The sequence below is a fragment of the Mycteria americana genome, chromosome 21 (assembly GCF_035582795.1).
Source record: "Mycteria americana isolate JAX WOST 10 ecotype Jacksonville Zoo and Gardens chromosome 21, USCA_MyAme_1.0, whole genome shotgun sequence".
NCBI lineage: Eukaryota > Metazoa > Chordata > Aves > Ciconiiformes > Ciconiidae > Mycteria > Mycteria americana.
The window spans coordinates 6,273,639-6,297,619 of record NC_134385.1 but is presented as its reverse complement, the minus strand read 5'-3'; the positions used below and the strand labels follow the sequence as shown (position 1 = coordinate 6,297,619).

At 44.8% G+C, this 23,981-nt stretch overlaps 1 protein-coding gene across 1 annotated transcript; it reads left to right on the top strand.

The window, feature by feature from the left end:
* Nucleotides 1-1,038: 1,038 nt before the first annotated feature.
* MATN1 (matrilin 1) lies at nt 1,039-22,403 on the top strand. The gene is made up of 8 exons (XM_075522389.1): nt 1,039-1,126; nt 4,221-4,567; nt 12,485-12,707; nt 15,267-15,392; nt 15,682-16,095; nt 18,003-18,155; nt 20,712-20,792; nt 22,354-22,403. Exons 1-8 carry the CDS (start codon nt 1,039-1,041, stop codon nt 22,401-22,403), a joined length of 1,482 nt encoding a protein of 493 aa, XP_075378504.1.
* Nucleotides 22,404-23,981: the final 1,578 nt, after the last annotated feature.

The following is a 23,981-nucleotide window of genomic DNA, read 5'->3' as shown; positions in this document are numbered from 1 at the left end:
AAAATAGATGCACTGCTTTGTGATGAACCCATCATTAAATTAATCTTACTCTAGTACCAAAGCTCCCTGCTGCTCTTCCATAAAGAAAACATTGGATTTCTGCTCACTTGCAGCATCATCAGTCTTATTTGTTGATTTAGATTATTGGCTTTTTGTGGCAGGAGCTGTATCTCCCTCATGTGTACAGACCTGAACGCTACGCTGTAAAAAATAAATCAAACTTCTAATCTGTCTGTCTATCCTGAGTTTCTTGTCTATTTATCTAGTTTAGGCTACTGAGTTCTTTCTTTCCCTCCCTGCTCTCCTGCACAAGGGGCACAGCCTCATAGAGAAGTAACTGTTCCCCGCAGGAAGAGATTTGTTCTGCATCCTACGCTTTCGCCCGTGCCTCCCCAAGCCTTGCTCTCCTCTTCCTCTCCCCTCCTCCTGCGACCAAGCATTCGCCCGCAAATTAAGCCAAGGAAGCGAAGCCCCTCGATCCCACAGGCTGGTTTCCAGCCCTGTGCTTGGCAAATGCTTGGCAAATGAGTGAGAGAGGATTTGTGTGACCCTATTCCCGCCCCCCCCCCACCGCCCCCTCCCTGGGCTTTGCTGCAGGAAGGACACAAGCCTGACACGCCGCAGACCGTTTGCTTACTGTGGCAAAGCCCAGGGTTTGCAGACGGGAGCTGGTGATTGACAGGTTAACCCCAGTTCCCCAGGGCTGGTTTCACTGGTCCCACTGTTACAGTCCCAGATTCCCCACATACCACGCCATTGCGGGTCTCTTTATAGCTTCCCATCCCCTTTGCTGAGCAATGGAGCCTTTGTGGAGGGGCCGGGGGCCGGCAGGGCTGGACATCCTCCCCCTCCCCACCTTCGTGCAATATTTTCTCCTAGTTCTTCTCGCTTGTCCCTCTCCCCTCGGTGCCCCCCCACCCGGCACTTCACACGTGTCAGGGGCTGGCCCCATGCCTCCCCGAGGAAGGGCAGGTTAATACCTCTGGGCCAAGGCTCTTGCTTGCCACTCTGCATCCAGCCTCCGGCTCCTCCACAGCCATGGACAGGATTTTCTCTGCCTTGCTGTTCTCTTTGCTGCTTCTCCTCCAGAGCTATGGAGTTTGCGGGGCACCTCCGCAGCCGAGAGGTAAGTGGGGAGCTCAGCAGCGGGAGGCACGGTGTCGGTCCTCTACCTCTTTGCCACCAGCCTGCTTCGGGACTGGGAAGGAGACAAAGGAAAAAGAAACACCCGACATCAGTCAGGGAAGCAAAGGAGCTTTCTCAAATATTTTCCCAAGGCAGCAAAACCTGGAGGTGTGTTTGCTTCTGCCTGTTGCATTGCTTTAGAGAATAGTGGGAGGTCTGTAAGAGGCACAGCAAAGGTGGCATCAGGTCAGCCCTAGACCCCAGCGTAGCATCAGCCTCGGGGCTCACTGCTTTTGGCTGGAGGAGGCCTGGGCAGGAGAAGGGCTCTCCTCTACCTTCTCTGCGCGGCTCTGCAGAGGGCTGGTTTTGCCAGGAGCTCGAGGAGGAGCTGGCCAGACACCCCGAGCTCTGGTTAACCTCATTGAGCAGGAAGGTCTGGGTCATGTTGCGGAGGATGGGCCTTTCCTAAGTTTTACTTCATCCATTCTTCAGCAAAATCCTGCTCTGTTTGTCTTTCCAAGTGGGGTGTAGAGCAGCCAGACGGGAGATGAGCTGCCTGCTCTTTGAGGCTGCACGCTCTCTAACTCCTGGTCCGCAGTTAGCGTCAGCAAGGACCTGGTAGCGAGGCAGCATCTCCTCTGCCAGGGGCCGGAGGCTGCTGGGCGCTCCAGCCAACCCAGGGAACTCCACCAGGAGAGGGAGCCAAGGCAAAAATTACTGCTGGGTTTTAAAAATACTTGAATGATCTTATGATGATGCATAATGCATATACCTGGGCAGATTGACAGCTGTAAAATAGGCGTGACAGGGACGGCAGTCTTAGCTGTTGCCTACGAAGGGGAGTTTTCTGATATACCGACCAGTTTCTCCTTAGTGATTTGGAAAGGGAGAGCTACCCTTGCTGCAGAACCGCTAAGTGCTACCGAAGTCAGGAAACTAAACAGACCAGTCATTCAACTCACCCCTACCGTGAGCAACTGCTATTTCTAAAATAAACACCTTTTAATTCTGAGTTACTAGGCAAGTTTCCTGCTCTTTTAATGAATATGGCAAAGATGTCCTAAGAGATATTTTCTGCTAGATCAGTGCATGAAGTTCAGCTATTCCTGAATAACTTCAAGTGTTGACATTTTTAAAAATAGAAGAGGATTTTATTTCTGGTTTAATTCAACTTTAAAATAAACTATGCTGAGTCAAGATGCCACTCAGAGCAAACGTGCCTGACTGTCACCTCCTGGGGATAACCAAGGCCTGTCCTGCAGACCCTGACGTGTGCACAGTGGCTGCGACCAGACAGGCTGAAATCCCAAAGCTCCCATCTGCTATCTCCTCTTTTCTCTTCATTTCACTGAAATATACTTCCCTCTCATAAAAAGACATTAAAAATGTTATTTAGGGCAAAATCACAGAGCTGCCATGCAAAAAAGAAAATATACTTCAAAACTTCTACTGGATCCAACTGTTCCTAGGGAAAAAAACCTTTTCTTCCTTGGTTTGTCATTAAAAACAGAGGTGATTCATTAGCTACAGTGGCAAAGGGGAATCTGCGCTCTATTTCTGGAAGAACTGATTGCAAGAATTTGAGCCTTTCTCTATACTTTCATTTCTCACCTGTAAAATGGGCATAACCAACCCCTGGTAAAGGGATTTGCGATACTGTAGATGGGCTGCCAATTGAGTTTTTCCTTCCTCTGCAATGAATTATGGTGGCAAAGCGAAAGTCACCCACATGGGAAAAGGTTATATTGCATTTTAGTGGAAACTAGAGCATCTGACAAAGTAACCGCTGCCTGCTTCCCTTCCACACACAGTTTAGAGAGACCTTTCTGGGAGCCAGAAGCAAATTCAGCATTAGTGTCTCTCAGGAAACTAACCTGATTATATTCTTTATGGATATATCACAGAGTATTTATTTTCATCTGTCTGAAAGACTGAAAGCTCCATTAGATTTCACACTGAGGACTAGCTATAATATTTATGTCATAATTTGGAACAGATTTGTTGGCCCAAAAGCTCACATTTAAAAATCTGTCCACAGAAATCTCCTTTATGATATAACCTATATCGTCCCTCTCTGCGAAATCAAATATTAACAGAGCACTTGATGCCCCTGCAGAGACAGGCGAAATGATAGAAAAAAAATTAAAAGAACAGAATCCTATAGATCTGGTGGGGAAAATGGGACAATTCATTTAAAAAATCATAAAAAATATCAGCCCTTTTTATGTTTTGCCACAGTCGAAAATTAGGATGGAAAACAGCATGCAAATGAGAAATTAAAAAACCCCATCACTCAGCTCTGCATTGCTAATGCTTCCTGTTTATACCATTTACTTTTTACAGTGGATATCCATGTCTTACTATGGGGTTGTAGAGATTAACTATCAATTACATGGTTCTACATCTCTCTACTGTATTCTCCCTCACCAGCTCTCAGAAATAAAACAGTGCTGGTCTTTGCTGTGTTACAGTATTTCATTACTAGTGCCACTAGCTGAAAAACAGGAGACCGGTTCATGTCACGTTGGTTAGTTAATCTGGGTATCTGGATTCACAACCGAGTCTGAACTGCTGAGTTTCACGCCTGCTGCTGGTCATGCATGACAAAGATATAATCTCATTCATTAATATCCATGTGGATTGCTTATCCATGTCCGGAATGCGATAACTCCTTTTGAGACTTTGTTTGATGCAGAAGTGCATGCACAGGCTTCAGTTCACAGCTTTATTCCTCCCTCCATGCTGCCATAACGGAATTAAGCTTCTTGTAGACATTAGCAATAGCCTGTGGTTACAAGTGGGTAACCTGCTCCCACAAGTGCAGTGCTGGTATCTCGTCAACTCGCTCCTTCGGAATTACATGTTGTCAACCGGTAACTGTGCTTTTCTTACAGACGCTTTCCTATGAAAGGAAAAAGAACATTTAGAACTATTAGGTTAAAGTGGTCTCACTGGGCCTCTCTGAGACAGGCAGAGAAAGGATGGAAGCTTGCAGGTCCTCTAGCCTCAGCTGCTGCTCTAAGAAGACCATCCTCTCCCTCCTAGTGTACTTTTCTTCTTCTTTTATTTTTCTCCTCCCTCCTTATCCTTTCCAGGCACCCTGTGTAGAACCAAACCCACTGATTTGGTGTTCGTCATCGACAGCTCTCGAAGCGTGCGCCCACACGAGTTTGAGAAAGTCAAAGTCTTCATGTCCCGGGTGATCGAGGGGGTGGACGTGGGCCCCAACTCCACCCGGGTGGGTGTGATCAATTATGCCAGTGCTGTCAAGAATGAGTTCTCCCTCAAGACCTACCAAACCAAAGCAGGGCTCCTGCAAGCAGTCCGGAGGATAGAGCCGCTCTCCACTGGGACTATGACTGGCCTGGCTATCCAGTTTGCCATTAGCAGGGCTTTTAGTGACTCAGAAGGGGCCAGGGTGAGGTCTCCCAATTTTAATAAGGTAAGCAAATTATCCATTTCTTGACAGTTCTTCTTTCATGTGGCTTATCATGGAGTGGTTGGAAAAATCAGAAAAGGTGATTTTCTCTGTGCTTTGACTGTGTGGGGACAAGCGGGGGTTAATTGTCAAAGGTGACAAACCTTTGGGAGGCGGAAGCCTCCCGACTCTTCTTGAAAACAAAGCTCAACTTTCTTTTGGGCAGAGCTGGCCAGAAGTTGTCACGATAAATTTAATCCAGCTTCCTTCAGTAGCTCTCCTCTCTGCCTGGAGCGTCTGTCCTTTGGGACATGGCTCCCCGCTTCCAATGTGCCAACACCTTACCGCCATGAGGTGATGAACTCAGCCAGATTTGCTAGGCGTGAACAATGCTCATCTGCCCCAAAATATTGTAATAAAGATGCTTCAGAATCCACCATAGTAAAAAGCGAGGCAACCTTCTGAAAGTTTCCTTTGAGGTGGCCCCTTTCACCCGCAGATGTAAAGCAAAGCGCTGTTCCAGTGTCCTCCACTGCTCTTCCAGTTTTGCAGAGGCTGGCTGATGGCTATGTTTTCCATTCTGGGTATTCTCTTCAGGCACACAGACTTTACTCACCATTTAGCATTTAACGCTGTGGTATAAGGTCAGCTTAATTCTACACGTGGTTGCAATGGGCATCACTGCTTCTGACCCATATTCCCTGTCCAGGAAGCTCAGTCTTTAAAAAAACTATTCCCCAGATACCTCGTTCATTCTCTGTGGATTTGACCACAAATGAAACCAAACCTCAGTCCAGTGACCGTCATCAGGAAAACCCTCTTCTGAGCATGTGGAGGATGTATATTCTTGACAATATGTGTTTTAGCTGAACATGGTGAACACGCTTCCTAGGCCTTTGTGTCCCAGGCCAGCTCCACTGCCTCTTTCCTGTGAGACTGGACAAGACAAATAAGCAAAGGCTTTAGCAAGCAGCTAGAGCTTGCCACCAGCTGGACAAAGCCCAGCTGTTGGAGCGAGGAAGCCTGGAATTTTTCTCCTGATTACAACATTTTTGGAACATCAGTCACTTTCCATTTCTCTCACTGCTAGTAATGCTCTAGGGAAGGCAGAGCAGAACATGGAAAAGATGCCCAGGGACGACAAGTCAAAAATAATACTGAAAAGTGAAAAATAGGCACTGGTAAAGATCTGCCAACCACAAAAATCAGCAACCTGAAGGCTCTGCTGGTCTGGAATTCACAAGATACCCCTAAAAATGAGGCTGTCACCTACAAGGATGATCTAATTAAATGCCTTGTGTGCCCCCTCACCATCTTGAACTATAAGCAACTTGCAAATATGAATGAATTCATCCTCACAGGGTCTTTTATTGAGGGATTCACAGCAGGGAAAATTCTATGTATCCTTAGCCTAAATCTGGTTTGACACAATATGAAGAAAACCAAGAGTGACAACAGGAGAAAAATTAGACTCCAAGAAATTTTCACTGAGTCTCATTGGCAATCAGCTCCAGAGAGAGAAGCTCATCTGATGAGCCATCATGATCACATCATTACCCAAGCTTAGGAGTCACCTGATGCAAAATATAATAGCCCAGCTCTCGCAGGGGAACTCCAAGACCTAATTGCAATGTTTTTTCTTCAAAAGGAGTAACATTGGTTTGTTTGTCAAATTCTTTGAGGTTCACTGAAAGAAACCACTGCAAAATTGCAAGGCGTTATTAATATTATGTTGTTATTATCATTATTTTTTTAGTAAAGAGCTTTAAAACCCTTTAGGTGCGAGGCTAATTGTTCTCATTCATTTCACTGAACTACTTCAAAGAGATTAAGTGCGGATTCAGCCTTTAGCTCAAATCTGCTATTTTCTGGAGGTTCAGGCAACTGCCTGTTGCTGCCAAGGCGTGGGGTTTTTTCCCCTCTTTCCCAGAAGCAGTAAGGCTGCCACAGGGTCGCAGGAGAGGCAGCACAGCGATCCATGCTGCTCCCAAAGGGCTTTGGAAAGGGCTCATTTCTCAGAGAGCTCAGGGCTGCCCAGTTTCTTCATGGATGACTTCACTGAAGAGCTGTTTCAGATATTGCATGGGAAAGAGAGGTTTCCTGCACTGAAACCGCTCCAGGGGAGCTGGTGGGAAGGTGACAAGTCTCCAGCAGAGCCCTTCTGCCATCTCAGCCTGGCCAGAGCGCTGTGGTGGAAAAACGTGAGCAGAGTGGGAGCTGCAGGTCTCCTCTAAGCAGGATCATCCATTTAGACACACCAACAGTGTCCTTCTGTTCAGAAGAAAACAAGTAACGGGAAATGTTTGGTTTTGTTGGGTATTGTTTAGCACGGAACCAGACAGCTGAACTGAAACAAACAAAAAAATAATTATCTGGGTGATAATATCTATTTCTGCTTTTCAGAAATTTTTACTCTGATTGAAGTGCAAAAATTGTTTAATAACAAAGAAAACACAAAAAAATCCCAACAGTTTCAATGTCAGACCACAGAAACATTTCAGTTCTTGAGTACGGACAGGCAAAAAAAGACATTTACTTCTCACTAATTCCAATACGCCCTTGCAAAAAAGCTCATTTCTCATCTCCCTACATTAATTACTGTTCCAATGTCCAGACGTGCCAGAAGCTCCAAGCAGGAGAGAGGTTCAGATGTGCTTGTCCTGCCGCCTACGGTGTCAGCAGGAGCTGCCCACTGTGCAACAGTAAATGTGGTAGCGATGCAGGAGGGGGTGGACGCTGCTCCTTCCCTTGGAGGTGCTCAGCTCTCGCTAGAGGTATGATTATAACATCTGCTTCTGAGATGTGTCTCGTGATCAGCCTTCCATTCAAAGCACCTTTACAGACGGAGAAGGGTGCATGAAGGGTGCCAGTTAGTGCCCAGAGTTTTCTTTCTAAAACCTGGGAGTTGTTGCGTGGCTGCACATCAGCAGAAATCGCAGGCAGTTGCTAATTTGCCATTAAGTGGCCTTTAGGACCTGACAACTCAAGGTAGCTCTTCCCCAGGCTCCATCCCTCCTACCCTCATCAGTCCAGAAGATTTTCTTGTAGGGGAAAACAGTCAGGGGCACCAAGGTGGCTGAAGCCATTCTCTTATTCTCGACATTTGTCCTGTGAGCAAAGGAGGGCAGCAGAGGAACAGCAAAGGGAGTTAAGACTGCTCCATGTATCTGCCATCTTCCACATGAGGAGCTCATTACTGGAAGAGCAATTCCAGTGCCCTCCATGGCACCAGTGACCCACACTGAGCACAACCCTGACACAGCTCCAGCAACACCCACAGAGCCCTCAGATCTCTGAGTTGGGCAGACGTCCTCACCCAGTAGATGGAGGAAATAAAGAAACAGGAAACCTATGGCCAGTTGTTGCACCTAGAATGGTACCTGAGTTATGAATGAAGGATCCTAAAGGAGGGGTCTGATTGCCAGTCTTGTTGCGTGAAGGCAGCTCCCATTCATTTCACTGGTTTTCTTATCGTTTACCTTTCAGATGGAACAAATAATGCGATCTTTTTAGATCCATTTTCCTCTAGGACCGCTATGCAATCCATTCACAACCCTCAGACATCTCACCATATTTCTTTATTTTCTCCTGTCTTTATCTAATTCCCCAATGTCTATTTTAAGACAAGGTGACCATGTTTAGGTCAGGACTGGGGGAGAGTCCTGATTTATACAATACTATTTTAATACTTTCAGTATTAGTCTCTATTTTTTTCCTTGATGCAGCCTGACACCTTACACGCAGCATTGACGATTACTGTAGATTGAAGAGACATTTTCACTGAGCTGTCTACGAAAATGCCTGGATCTTTATCTAACTAATCTCTTCCACACCATTTAAGTAACCCCTTTCCGTGTGCACTGTTTTTCTGCTCTTGTCTACGCTGCAGCTGGGCTGCCAGACAACTCAACATGCTCTTGCAATCCTTGCGGTTTCCTGTCATCTCAATACACGTAAGAGCTGCTGTTCCCTACTAATATGCCAAACAAGCCTTTAGTTTAAGTATCTGAACACTTAAAAAAAAATCAAATTTATTTAGTGGCTTACTGCAGTGTCATGGCTAAAGCATCAATGTTGCTGTGGACAGCGGTACAAAGAACTCTATAGTTGCTTTATCTCCCTGAAACCTTATTTCCTGGACATCTAAAAAAGCAGAATAGTAGTGATCTTTTTAATGATTTATCTTAAGCGTTAAAAAAGAAAAAAAAATCACTACAGGCTTTTACCTCTTTCCTTCCACTTTGGATCTGGTCAAAGAGACAGAATCACAGAAAGGTTGAGGTTGGAAGGGACCTCTGGAGGTCATATTGACCAACCCCTCCCTGCTCAAGCAGGGCCACCAGAGCTGGTTGCCCAGGACCACATCCAGACAGCTTTTGAATACCTCCAAAGTGGGAGACTCTACAACCATTTGCATTCCTTGGTTCGCTGGTTATTTTTCCACTTTTTTCCACAATGCCTTGAAGTCCAGCATACTTTTCCCTTCTGTGACCCTCATGCTGCTCAGGGTGGCCCTGTAATCTGCCTGGGAGGTCACGCAGTAATTTAGGGAGGTGAAGCTTCCAGAAACATTGGACACAGTCCTTGCTCCTTCACACAGCAGAAATCCAGCAAGACCTTGTGAAAATCTGTGCTATGATTGTCAACCATGTGGGACACTGGTCAAAGCATCACAGGGTCATTCAGTCTTGCTGTGCTCTGTGTGGCAAATGTCACCCCAGGACAGGGAAAAGCACCGTTTGTTTCTGTAGGAGCTCAGGGTAAAGTCTGTTTATACCTTTATCAAAAACTACAGGGGTGCCCAATTGCTTTTATCTTTCTTTAGGAAGAACAACAAATAGATTGTCAAATTGCTGAGAAACTCAAGGGCTTATTCAACTTTCTGCCCGATTCCCTTTTCAGTGCTGCTACAACATTCACGTTATACACTGCATAATGAGACACAGCTACCTTGTTAGCTGCTGGCTTGCCTGCACATGGCAACCCTGAAATATGAATACCTAGGGATGCCCGTGAACACTCTGGCGTCTTAGTTAACCAAGAATAAATTGTGTCATGAGAACATGGGGGATTTCTATATGACAGAAGTAACACAAGAAGGATTCAGAAAGTTAGGAATTCACAGGAAAATGAAATGTGGTAGTTAAAATGAGTAAAAGTTTTGACCTTGAAAAGCAAAAGTTTCTGAGTTTCCTTAGGGCAAAACTGGAGATCCTGTTCAGCTATTTGAGACGGCAAAAGCGTTCACCCTTTCTTAATTCTTCTCACATGGCTACCTGCTGAGTCCAGCACAAGCCTTACGCTGCAGAGCAGTGTCAGCCTCTCCAGGATGCAGCGGTTACTCCTGGCCTCCAGCCTGTCTCTTGCTCTCTACCAAACAAGGCACATACCAGGACTCTCAGCTTTTTAAATGAGACAAGGTCATAACACAGAGAGTTACAGAGATCCTGTGACTGCAAATAATTTGGAGGTAGGTTTAAAGCAAAAGGATGGTTTTTTTCACGCTGGAACTCACTGCCTCCGTCTGGCAGGGAGGGCAAAGGTCTGGAAGGGGAATCCTAAGAAAAATCAGAATTTCCTAATTATCAAGATAACTACATATGACAGCGAGATCACTTTATACTTGCTCTATTTCTCAGACTCTTTCTGTAAGCACCTGGTCCTGGCTAAGGTCACAGACAGGTTCCCTGCCTGGTTGGCGCTTGGTCTGATTCACTGTTACGCTCATTTTAGCCATGGGTTCACTGATTAATTCCCGATGCCTGATCCAGACTCTTTGTACCCAGAAGTTTTGTTTTCTCCAACAGCAGGTCAGAAAGCAACACAAATTTCGAGTGCTCTATAGTAGATTTTCACACAGATGTGTTATGAAGCGCTTTCCCATCAGATCCAGATGTGGATGCTGCTACCAGACACCCTCTGGGTCATGCCTGGGGCTCAGGCCTATGTGAAGATGCCACCCTGACACGAAGAACCAAAGGAACCGATTAAACTTGGAGAACCACTTCATTTAGACAGAGAAACGCCAGGAAGACACGCGACACCTCCATCCTGTGACGAACACTGCAAGAAAGACACGCAGCTACTGACAGAAAGCTGTTCACAGGCGGTGTTGCTGGCAGAAGCTGCCTGAGAACACCTCTCCTTTCCTGGCAGGTTGGCTTTCGGTGAGCGCTAGCGGCAGCCCCCGTCTCCGAGCCGCCGGGCGCCGGCAGCAGCAGCGCTGCTGAGCCGCGGGCTCCCTCTCCTGGCGGAAGGCGCAATTGCGCGCCTGGCTCTGCCCCGCCTTGGCTGCTGCTCCGGGGACAACTCCGGCGCTCCTTCTGGTCGATCCTTGATTTTCATATCCATTCCCCTTTGCAACACACACTGACATCTGCCACGGTGACACTTTTTCTTATTTTGGCCACAAGCAGAAGAGAAATACTTGAATTTATTTTTTTTTTCCCCTTGGAAGCAGCCTGTTACAGAATTGTGATGCTACTAGGAATTTTTTATTTTGTAGCCCTTAGGAAGTGCAGATAAACACCTGAACTTACAGACCTGCACCAGATTGAAATGCTCTACATTGAAATGCTCTGGTTCACCCCTCTTTTGCGTAGGAAGAAAGCTCTGAACGGGGCGGCAGACTGCTTCAGTATTGCAGTATTACTCCGGGGCAGATGACTGCAGCATTCAGCCATCCCTCAGCTGAAGGGTGGCCAGAGGGGGAAGGAGACACTTCAGCTGCATGGCCAAGGCCCCTTGGGCGCATGGGGCAGGGAACCCCACTCCTGACCTTACCCGAGATTACTTTTCTCCTGCCTGAGGATGTAAAACAGCCATCACGCTGTCCTAACTGAGCAGCTGGTGGGTCTGATTTTATCTTCAGAAAGATGGAGAGCATATATGGCATAGAGGAGAATAGCAAATACTGCCTTGATGACCAGATGATAGCTCATTCAAACTCACTGTTGCTGCCAGACAGGGTTTTTTTCTGTCTTTTTTGTTTGATGTTTCTTTACTTTCTAAATTACTGAGGGTATTTGCCTGTGATGTGGAGGTTTTTTTCTGCTTAGCAGCTCACCTGCTCTTGCTGATTATATTTCTCCATACTGCATTACATCCCAATCATTTGCTTTGGAGTTGACAGTGGTGTCCCAATAAAACAGTTGTAAGGAAAAGTGGCAGGAGCAGATGAATTGGCAAAGAACAAAAATGAAGGGTTTGTGACAATGTCACTTATCAGAAGAAAAATAAAGAGGAAAATGGACAATGCAGCAACAGGAGCAGGACTCTTGGAGGCTTTCCACTGGTTCAGGGCTCCATCTAATCCAGGGTGAAATCCAGTTCCCACTTAAACCAGTTGTCAATTTAATGCTGATGTTAGTAGGGGTAGGATTTCACCTCTGCTATTTATTGTGGAACAGGGAATCAGAAATCACAGCAGGCACTGACACACATTGTGACCCTAGGCAGATCTCTTCCCCTCTCTCTGCTTCGTCTTCTCCATCTATAAAATGGGGAAAAGTCTTCATTTCATGATGTTTCCATTACATTTCCTGAGATTCTTTGAAGTCCCATACTGAGTCAGAGTTGTCCTTAGTGTCAGCTGGGGGTTCATGAAGACAGAGTTTGGCTTGAGCATTAGTTTGCTTATGAAGAACATAACCTCTACTTTGGTTTCCTCAGGGGCACGATGCAGCAGTTGTCCCTTAATTAAATCAGTCAGGTCCATGGCAGTTTAACCTTTCCAGTGCAGAAAGAAACAAACGCCACATAAAAAGAATGGCTTGTGTGATCTCAGGAAGAATGGGAAGAGGGGGAGAAGGGGGTGGCATTTCCTTTATCTTTAATTTTAGAAATGTGAAACCTTCTTTACTAACTCAGCCTCTTCCACAAGCAACAGTGATACTAACGTCCACTCAAGCATACACCTTGCCTCTGCCCTCCTCTGCCTAGGTGGCGATCGTTGTGACTGACGGACGTCCCCAGGATGGAGTGCAGGATGTATCAGCAAGGGCCAGAGCAGCTGGCATCGAGATCTTTGCCATCGGGGTTGGCCGGGTGGACATGCACACGCTGCGGCAAATTGCTAGCGAGCCCCTGGATGACCATGTGGACTATGTGGAGAGCTACAGTGTTATAGAGAAGCTGACCCACAAGTTTCAAGAAGCTTTCTGTGGTAAGTCCTCGCCACAACCCCGGGTTCCTAGCCAAGAGGTACAAGTGGCTGCCAGCAAGCTTTTCACATGGAAGTTGTATGTGTGATCATCCTTCATCTGTCTGCTTTCTTGTTCCAAGGACTTTGGTCTGCAGGAGCATGAAGCAGTACAGAAGACAGATGCTCTTTGAAGTTGCCTTTCAAGAATTTTAGGTTTTGTTTAGGGAATTTCAGGTTTTAATTAGAGAAGTCTCCAGACTTCATTGGCACAGAAGAGTTTGTAAACATGACCCACGTACTCCTTGAGGCATTGAAAAAGAACCTGGAAAACATGAGCGTTGTAGAGCTGAAATCATTGCCCTTATGTTTAAGCCTATCTGGGCAGTTCTGAGAATCTGGCTTGTAATTTCCCCAGTATTGGGGACACCAGTATTGCATTCCAAATTCCCAGTTGAGCAAGAGATGGTTTCACTTCCCTGCTAGAGGCTGAACCGCCTTTGCCTGACTATGCTGGTTATTTTGCAAGCCTTGTGAGGCAGGAAACTCTCCTGGCTGGTGCAGTATCTAATGCCTTTCTGCATAGCATATAAAAAGAGCCTGACTATCCTACAAACGCATATTCACTCCTACATGAACCGGTGAATGGAGTGAGAAAGCTTTATTACTTTCAAACATACCCACAAGACTGTAGGAGGTGGTCTATAAATATCCATTTTATGTGTCAGCAAGAGAGGCCTGGGGGTTTCGCACACCCATCCTGCCGAAGCACAGACGTGTGGCAACACTTTTTAAAAAGTGCGATACACCACGGTGCCGATGGCAAGGCATTGCAAACACATACACGCAGATGGACCTGTAAAACTCTCTGAGACCAATTTCTTCAAGAGGTGTAAAATTTCATGAGTCAACTTTCAGACTGAAAATGATGGGGGTGAGCGGCTTTTTGTCAAGGAAAATTTCTTCCTTTGCAGGAAGGAGGAAAATTTTGAATATAAAGTGATTCATGTATTATAATCAGGTGTCACTGCACCAGAAGCTCATGAAAGAGGGGAACAAATACTACATACTAAAGGGGGGATAGAGGCAAAATTTGAGAAGGTGGAGTCCAGGCCATGAATATTTGTGGGAGTTTGTGTTGGCTGCCCCGGAGTCAGGAGTCAGCCAGAGACGGAGAGGCCTGACAATGTGTTTTGAAGTTCTGGCATTGGTGTCATTCAAAAAGAAAAGAGAAAAAAAAAATCTTCTGTGCCTTGCTTTTCAAATTTGTAACATGCAGGTGACAAAGTTCTCCCTGTGGTGAAAACCCTCAGAGATGCATCCGAGGGAAGCGTTGTGCTAAGGATTATTATAGCTACCAGAGAATAGCACCATATTAACTGCCAAGTGGGCTGTTATCGTGCTATGCAAGCAGCTGCACAAAACCGTCCTTGGAGATGTACCCAAACACCACCTGCTATTGCAAAGCACGGTTTGTGGTACTGACAGCAGGAAGAACTGTGCAGCACTGTCCAAGCTGTTTCCCATAATGCTCAACAAACACAACGGAAAAAGGGAGACCCTTGGCGATCCAGCCACTAGTTAGACTAGTAAGATCTCTGTAGGCTTCAGAGAACTCAGCCTGAGAGCCCAGTGTTACAGCTATCGGCATGGTTAGTAATATTCCTAATTACATGAGCTATATATCTGCTGGAAAGATCTCCCGGTGCTGGCACAATATGCATACATGTGAATTGGGAAAGCCAGAAGAAGTACAAAATACATGCAGAGCAGAACACAAATAACTTGAGATAATGAACAGAAGCCCCTTAACTTCGAAAGACTTTTCACCACCTCCCATCATTATGATAGAACCAGAAATGCTCAGTTTTCTGCACAGATTTCCTTGGTATTTGTAAATGAATTGCTTCAACCAGATCTGTTTACTTTTGAGTGTGTTTTCCATCATCATTGCTGTAGCCGTAACAGTGTTGTCAGTCACTGAACGCTGCTGGCTTAGACTACTGCAATTCAGCTTCTGTTTGCTCAGCATCTCAGGAGTCAGATCCAGGTTAAGATCAGCAGGCAGAAATGTTTGTAGAGAGCAAATCTGGAAGCTGCACATGCGAGGGTAGCTCTGAAGTGAAGTCCAAGTATGTTTGGACATGAATCCCATCCAGGAAAGAAAACTGTACATGAGGCTGAACTTGCTAATCGTAATTGAACTACATAGCTGGAAAAAATGGGTATTGGCCAGCACAGATGGTAGGTTGGAAACCAAATCTCAACCACTAGCTTTGGAGAATGAAGTATATTGTGATATGCTCAACAGACAGATGGGTTTTGCCCTCAGTATGGAGACTATTTCTAGTCCTGGCTCTGTGTTTGTTAGAGTCAGGAGACTTGTGAGAATTTCTCCTTGCCTCTTGTATCTCAGTCGCTATCCAAGAGTAATGACCTCTGCTGCCTTGCCTTGCTGCAGAGCGGGTTTAGTCATCGCTGAGCGTATGGGACAAATATCATGCTTTGTGGATGGGCCGAGTAGGCTCTGGGTTGAGAAGCCTTGGCACGGTCTCTGATTTTAATCTGCACCTTTGCTTGCAGTGGTGTCAGACCTGTGTGCCACTGGAGACCACGACTGTGAGCAGATCTGTATCAGCACCCCAGGAGCGTACAAGTGTGCTTGTAAAGAGGGTTTCACGCTGAACAGTGATGGGAAGACCTGCAGCGGTATGTAATGATTTTCATTTGCACTGAGCTGAGCTGTGATATGCAGTGGTACGGTGGGGATAGGATTGAGACAGGGTAAACATGTTCTGTTCAGAGAAGGCAGAAAAGGAAAGCATGCACTTATAACCAAGAACTATTTTGAAAGCATTGGTGTGAACTGTTGTTGAGTTTCGATTGATTAAACCTATTTCATTAACGATAAAATGACACTAGGGTTATATTTTCCTACATAATTAATAGGGGTCTTAGTTGCTGTCTTCTTTTGCCCTCTTCTTACATTTTGCTTCAGCTTGCAGTGGTGGGTCAGGATCTGCTCTGGATCTCGTTTTCCTGATCGATGGCTCCAAGAGTGTGCGGCCTGAGAACTTTGAGCTGGTGAAGAAATTCATCAACCAAATTGTGGACTCACTGGAGGTGTCAGACAAACAGGCCCAGGTTGGCCTGGTTCAGTACTCCAGTTCTGTCAGACAGGAGTTTCCACTGGGGCAGTTCAAGAACAAGAAGGACATCAAAGCAGCAGTCAAGAAAATGGCCTACATGGAGAAAGGAACGATGACAGGCCAGGCTCTGAAGTACCTCATTGACAGTTCCTTTTCCATCATCAATGGAGCTAGGCCTGGGGTCCCCAAGGTGGGCATAGTCTTCACTGATGGACGGTCACAAGATTACATCACTGATGCTGCTAAGAAAGCCAAAGACTTAGGTAGGTCTCCTGAATTCTCAGTGGCTTGTTTCTCCCTTGGACCAGGTGCTGCATCTAGTATCAACCTCGGTATGGTTCTTTCCCTGGACGTGTCTCTTACTTAGGATAGAAACAGGTTACTATACAGGGACTTTGTCGAGATGTTGCCTGACTATCCTTGCACATTCATAAAGAACTTGGAGCAACTCTGGCTGGGGTTCAGACAAATCGTGGTTTGCCAGCAGCTGGTTTTTGTTCCCACAGCCCCTCTGTGTCTTTGATCTAAGTCTGCTGGAGGTCTCTCTGCTGGGCAGGATGGAGTTTCACACATTTGGTATGGGATGCACGCTGGTGTAGCACGCTTCACACAAATGTGAAGGAAACCGCAGGGAGAAGCTGAGGATTTGTCTGATGCTGGTAATGAAAGTCAGGTCAGCATCAGTGGCACTCATGGTGAGGCAAAGACGACCATCAGAGAGCCCCTTGGCGAATAACAGGAGTTGTAGGGCCAAGTGTGGCTTGGTTGTATCAGTCTTAAGGCCCGGAAAAGAAAAAGAAGAAATAAAACAATAAACAAAGCAGAAACACAGATTAAGTGAGTTACTGTGGACTCCCTGTCCAAATCCCAGACACACTAATAATAAACTGTCTTCAGCTTCTACTGGAATAGTAAAAGTGCACAGTGATTACATATTGATATATTTATATGTCTAACCACCGTGAAGTATAAATATCTTGAGATCTGCCCCTTTGCTGACCTGCTGAACAAGTTCCCAGTCTCCTGACCTCTCTGTGTTAAACGGATGCAGCCCATGTGAATACACTCATGAATTGCTAAACCCTTTACTTCCTTTTAACTTTGGTCTCGACCACTAGATGGGACTAAGGGCTAGCACATAATAATAAAGGTCAGGTACGAGCTCATGAGAGGCTGATGTTTACAAAGCAAGTTGATATGTTATGTGGATGTTCGGCTCTTACAAAACAAAAGGTCCTTATAAACGGTATCTATAGAATTTATTCCTCTGTGATGATAAAACTTTATGCCTTGTTTCTTCCTCCTCTCTTGTCCCTACACAGAAATCTCCAACACCTGCTCATAAGTGATTTCAGTGGGATAAATAACAAGATGCTTGTAACTAGACTCCAAACATGTTCCTTGAGTTCAACTTTGAAAGAAACAAATATTGGACACCTCCAGAGGTAGAAAGACAAGGCGAAAAGGGGAGGAGAGGAAAGCATTACCAGTGTCTAGACACAGACAAGTAGAGACAAATATTTCGAAGCAGGGGTTAACTAGTATCACCATTCAAGTCAATGGGAAAACTGCAGTTCAGTTCAACAGAAACAGGTAGGAGCCAGAGGTGGCCAATCAATCTCTTGGCAGTGAAGCATAGTACATGGACATGTTCTTAGCTCTCAGTAGGGGTTGCTCTTGACAGACTATATAAGTTGCAATTTTAGAAAGAGATTCAGTTACAATTTTCCTGAACCACAGGTCGCCATTGCACAGGGGACTTTGCCACTACATAGGTTGATTAATGGTGGCTGCAGGCTATTTTGAAAACTTCCACTGTTTCCTTTTGCTGTATTATCGCTTCTCTATTAGTTGGATGCATGTTCCTGTCAAGGTGTTATGATCGCCTGTCCTTTCTTGTATCTCCAGAACATTGTTCTTGTGGTGATAGTGGTCATTGTCCGGATAACTCTCGTAAGACTTTGCCTGCAAAAAATATTTTGGAACCCTGGTTGACCTGGTTGAAATAAATCTGTAATAGTAGAGGGTAAAGGGGTTAATTTTCCCATTAACATCTGCAGAGCTGTGTGGAGACCGTGGGTCCAGAAGGTGAGCAAGGATGTACAAACTGACAGGGGGTTGGTACCAGAGCAGCAAGATGCTCCAACTGACAGGGTCCCATTGCTCGCAGGCTTTAGGATGTTTGCTGTGGGAGTTGGCAACGCAGTGGAGGATGAGCTGAGGGAAATTGCTTCAGAACCAGTAGCCGAGCACTACTTCTACACGGCTGACTTCCGAACCATCAGCAAGATCGGGAAAAAGCTGCAAATGAAAATCTGCATTGGTAAGAGTGGGGGATTGGGGAGAGAGGGGATTTAGTCACAGAATTTGAAGGCTGGAAGCAGAAGGACAAAAATGCCCCTTCACATGGATGTTACAAACAGCTCTCTATTCTCACTGTATTGAGTTTGCAGGGTGCTTGGAAGGATCACGAGACATCAACATTTTGGGTAGTTACCTGAACCACAGCCACCCCTACACCTCATCCATCTCTCCCTCTCACAGACTGCCTTCTCCTTCCCTTTTCCTCCACCCTTCTCCCCTTCTCTGCCTTCCTTTTCAGTAACAATTCATACTATACCAGGTCCTGAGAACAGCCAAAAGCGACATAGGGAAAGAAGAGTTGCTCTTAAAAGAGAAGCTAAGGGTTGATTTATTTGGCTTAATATGAAGATAATCACAAAATTGGACATCTGAGTTGAAGCTCGCTAACCACTGGCTGCTCCTACAGTCAAACAGACACCACAAGTGTGATGCATTTCAAGTTAAAATAAGCATCTAGTATCTTCCACATGACTCGTAGTGTCTAAATATGGGCAACATGAATGCTAAGTTGCCCAGGTTTAGATAGCCTAGTGACGCAAAGGCTGAGAGGACTGACTGGGACACAGGCATGACAAGAGGAGGTAAAGAATAACATAAAAGTTAAAGAATATTGATATGTAAATAACCCGAGTCTAAAAATTATTTTTAAAAAAGAACTACCACAGTTATTTTGGATTTTTATTTTGAAGGAATCATATGCCTCCTATGAAATATTGGCCCTTTGCAATGTATCTGCTTGATCAGGCAGATCATAGTGAATCCCATACACTCAGGCTTCGTTTAAGACATTGAATACCTTGCAACGCTTCGGAGAGCTGCACTGCCAGGCCCATCAGGAACCTGGCACTCTCTTGTCGAGAGTGCTCCTATATCCTGCTAGGCAAAAGTTTCCTTCCAGTTCCCAGCAAGATACATTGCACAGAGCTCCAATGGGGCTCATTTAGTTCCCAAGAGAGCTCTGCCAAGCTCAGCTCTACTTCCCATGAGTATGTAAAGTTCTTGAGTGCCCCATGGCCCCACGCAATGCAGAGACCTCCACGGCTCTCATGGTATGTGGAGACTCTCTACAACATCAACTGGATGAAATAATACACATTGCCAAATGTTAATCTCCTTTTTCCCTTTCTTTGCAATTTCTGTCATTGTTATTTGTGCCAAAACCAAGACATATCCATCTAAATATTAGTGGGCTAGCAGTAGGTGACTCATCTATTTTTCTCCCTGAGTGTATATTAGAGAGAAAAAGTACTCGGGAAGTTAAAGGCCTTGCCTCAGGAAAATCAGATTCAGTTCCTTGTTTCACTACAGAGGTCCTGGGTCATGCTGGGCAAGTGCCCTCTTCTCCAGATTCTTAAAGATGGGACCTTCCTTTCCTCCTGGGGAAGTCTGGGAGGGACAACACTCTCCAGGGTCCTGTGTCTGCAGAGCCTGGTAGCCAGGCTTGCAAGATAGAGACTCTCTTTGCCATGGCTACTTTAAAAAGTAGGAGTCGATCCAAGAAGATGATGGGACCTATATGGAAACCCCCAACATATTGTATTTAAACGTCTTTTGAGAAAGCAAATACATTTAGACTTCAGCATTCAAAAAAAAGTAAAAATAAATTTCAGAAAAAGTACTTGTTTGCAAAAAAATCACATAACATTTGAGTTTAAAAAAAAAAAGAAAGGAAAGGAAATATTTGTATTTGTTTGATTTCCAGTGGCAGCTTGTATTTATCAACAGATGGCTAGAAATCTTCTCTTAATATCCAGCTTTAGTTTACTCATGACTGGTTTAATCCTGTTGCGTTTTTGTGCAAGTGATGTCCTTTCCCTTAAAAAGTCCATCTCCTATTTACTCCTTTCATTTGCTAGGCAGTTGAGTTGACTCAGTGTGGTCTTGTAAACATCTCCTTTCTTTTCCCAGTCATCTCAGTACCCTTTTTTGCTCCTATTCCAGTTTAAGCTAATTTTTCTTGAAGAACATATGTAAATTATTGACACAGATTAGCAAACTGATTAATGCACATCGCTCTGCCTGCTGAAGAAATGGAGTGCTGAAGCAAGGCTCAAACAAGTCTTGACTCTCAGATGGTAAACAGTGCCTCCAAAGTTTTATTTCACAAAAGTTCATGAGCAGCAAAGAGTATGGCCCACTATGGTGATGTTATTGGGAAGAAAACTGGCAAACAGGGATTGTTTTGAGCACTGTATTTGGTCAGATTCAAATTTTTGGGGCAAACTTTAAGCATCAGTAGTAGAGCTCAGTGGGTTTTCAGGAAACTTGGAAATCTGGGAAAGACATTTTTTGCACAGAGCCTGGCCTATATAACAAGAAAATGTGAGACACTCTAGTCATCTGAGGTTAAAGACAGAAGTGATCAGTCAGATAATTAGGAGGAATGTTATTTTGATTTCCTTCATGTTTGTGATAAAGAAAATAAGAATTGCTTTGTTTCACTTGTCTCAGTGATTTTGATTTAATCCTTTTTTTTGTGCCACTTAACCCATCTTCTTGATATTCTGATCCACAGAGGAAGATCCATGTGAATGTAAATCTATTGTGAAGTTCCAGACCAAAGTAGAAGACCTCATAAATTCATTGCAGCGGAAATATATCCTTTGGAAGCTTTGTTTGTTCAGAACTCAGTGGGTTGGGTTGTGCTTTCTGGAGGGACCAGTGGGGAAAGTCTACACGTGGGGGAAGGAGGTTGAGTGGATGTTCAGGAAGCTGGGAAACAAGACACTTGGGTTATAAATGTGTATAACAGGAAGAGTCCCTGCACCAGAGTGCACAGCTACTGGTCTGACACAGAATAACTAGAACAAAGCCAACAGAGCCAAAGTAGAATACATCAAACTGTTGCAAGACAGCAATGGGCTGTAGGAACCAAGACCTAGGTCAGTTTTTAGAAAGATGTTTAAATGCTGCCAATGTGACTACTGTGGAAACATGGGTCATGCATGGGATGATGCAAGCTGCAGGTCCTGTGAAGCAGGCCAGAGTCCAGGGCTGAGAGCAGCAGTGGCTAACACTGGACTGTGAGCAGACGAAACCGCTGGTGCACACATGCAGCTGATTCACTCAGTCATTACAGCTCCACGGACAGGATTCTTTTTATCTGACGGTAAACGTCCGCAATGCAAACATCTGAGTTGGCTGCCTAAATTCCTCCACAGCGCTGGAGGGAGAGAGGGTCTTCTACAGCAAACCACTTCTGACTGTATAGTTGGTGGTCTGGATAAAGTCAAGGGGATAGGTCCAACAGTCAGAGGACTGGATAGGTCCAATTTCTCCCAGCTGTCTAAACCTCAGTTGTGAGAGACCGACTCTCATGTAACTGCTCACTGCAAATATCTGCACTGAGGTGACTTGGATCCCATCTGAACTGAGTTTGTGGGACTGCATTCTGCCATGCTGGGTCCTGTCATATTGCACAAAGACCATGAATAAGTGACTGAAAGAGAAACAAGAAAAAGAAAAAAGTTGTGAATAAGATTCAAATGTCTCACGGGGAGAGGAATTAGTGAAACCTTGGGGGGGCTCACACAGGGCTAGGGAGATTTTTCATTACTGAGAATAAGGAGAGAATATAATTTTAAAACCAATGTTCTAATTTATTCACACATTTCTGTGCTTTGCTATGTCAGTTGCACAGTATATTTTCTACTCTTTAACTCAAATTGAGTGAAATCCACGACTTATGTTATGCAAAAGGTCAGAGTAAATCGGTAGTTCTCACCCAGTGGGTTGCCACTCCCAGGCACATCATGAAAAGCAATTAGTGAAAAGAGCAGAAAATTGTGACACACTATATAACTCTAAGAAAAGCACTCTGCTCCACTCTTCATGCAACCCATACTGCTCAAGGTCAGGAATTCTCTGTCAACCACTCAGAACACATTCCAATCATTCTCACATTTTTTACTTTTCCTTTTGTAGTAAATTTATAGGTGCATGTGAGCGTGTGTGCATGCACGAACGTTTCTCCCTTCAATAAAAGTTCATCAACCTGAACAGTTCTGGAAACGCCAGAGTAGGTGATGACAGCATTCCTCCGCTACCTGCTCCCAGCAAGGCAGCTCCATTCATTATCTGTTCTGCAAGCCAGGGGAGGACTTGAGCAATGAATCACTAATGTGCACTGTCATTTTTTCCCCTTAACTCTTGCTCACTGGAAGCTGTGGCAAAAAGGATCGAAGCCCTGGAGAACAAGATCATCTAAGATCCCCAAACAATATTATTTCCCTCCTTCCTAATGTAACAAACTAGAACTCCTTCACTTATAAAGGAGGGCAGCTCAGCCACAGTGCTATGGCCAGCTTGTATTTTTTTAAAGAGTCTAGTCTACCTGCATTTGTTTAAAAGGGAAGAAGTATAACAGTAGAGCAGACATTGTATAACGGGCAGAGCACTGTGTGTGACTGAGAGCTAGACCATGCTAATGTTTTGCATCGTATAGAGTGCATATATTAAAAAAAGATTTGTTTTTGATTTAAAGCTTAATATATATATGTGTTAATAAGTACTTGATTACGAGTTCTGTGAATCCTCGCTGTGTTCTTCTGCATCTTTTGTTTCTATGCATGAGATAATTTAATTTAAAAGTCAAAGTGACTTAAAATCAACTCAGATGCTGAGTGTAAAACGTCAAAGCCGCTGATCAGCTTATTATTGTAAGCATGATGCATTTGTCAGTAAGTAGGTGAAATACAGTAATGATCTCTGAGCGTGTGTTGCAGACAAGATATAGGATAGGATGCTGCTGCTAGTTGGGTTTATCTATAGCTGCTGTACAATATAAAAAGAAAAAAAGCTCAGCTTTCATAGCCAGCCAATGCTCTCACAACGTCTCAGTGAACCAGCACCTGAGCTAGACCTGTTCTGGGTAAGTCCTGATAACGTGCAATGAGCCAGCGGCCGTGGCTCTGTATAACGCAAGGCAGTGCTGTTAACACCAGCCCCAGGGGATGTGCCCCTGCTCCTCGGCTCTCTGGTCTCCACATCCTCAACTGAAGCTACAAAACGTCATTAGCACCTAAAACACAGGGAACTGCTGCTGGAGCTGCTGCCGACGGAAGCGGTGCCTTCATCACTGTGGTGACCAGAGGCTCACTAGCTCCTTCCTTATCCCACGCCTCTAAGCACCTTCAAAGCCAGTAAGTTCATCTCAACACCTTTCAGACTCTTCTTCTGTTCCTGTTTTCCCGGCACTGGCAAGACAAAAAAGCAATGTGGGCTGGAAGCATCTAATGGTGCCTGTTTCCTACAGCTGTAGCCTGGCTAGGTGTGAAGAGGCCGTGTTTACTCATGGCACGATGGCACACCATTGAATGTGAGCACAAGGGGGTGGGTTTGGAGGGGTTTTTTACTTTTATTTTTTGTATCAAAATATTTATACTTGAGACTACGTGAAAAGCTTTTCAGAATAACTTGGCCTGTTCAGAAATGTCACCACAGCAGATGTGTTTTGGGTGAATATTAAAAGTTTGCTGAAAATTTTAAAAGAGAATTTAATTTATTTCTTTGCGCAAGCTTTGAGGTAGTTGCCTGTCAACACCACCTCTCTATAGTCTTGTTAGTGGGTAGGAAAGCCTCCATCTCATGTCACAACCTTTTATTTCAATGGAAGAGAAGAAATAGTTCCATAGAGAAACTGAGACCCTTCTCTCAAAACAAAAAGCTTCTTTTACAACAAAAATAATTTATTATACTCTTGGATGTGCAGGAATGAGTCAACACATTTCCAAGCATTAGCTCAAGGACTACAGTCAGTTCTTGATAGCAAAACTTCATCCTCTCA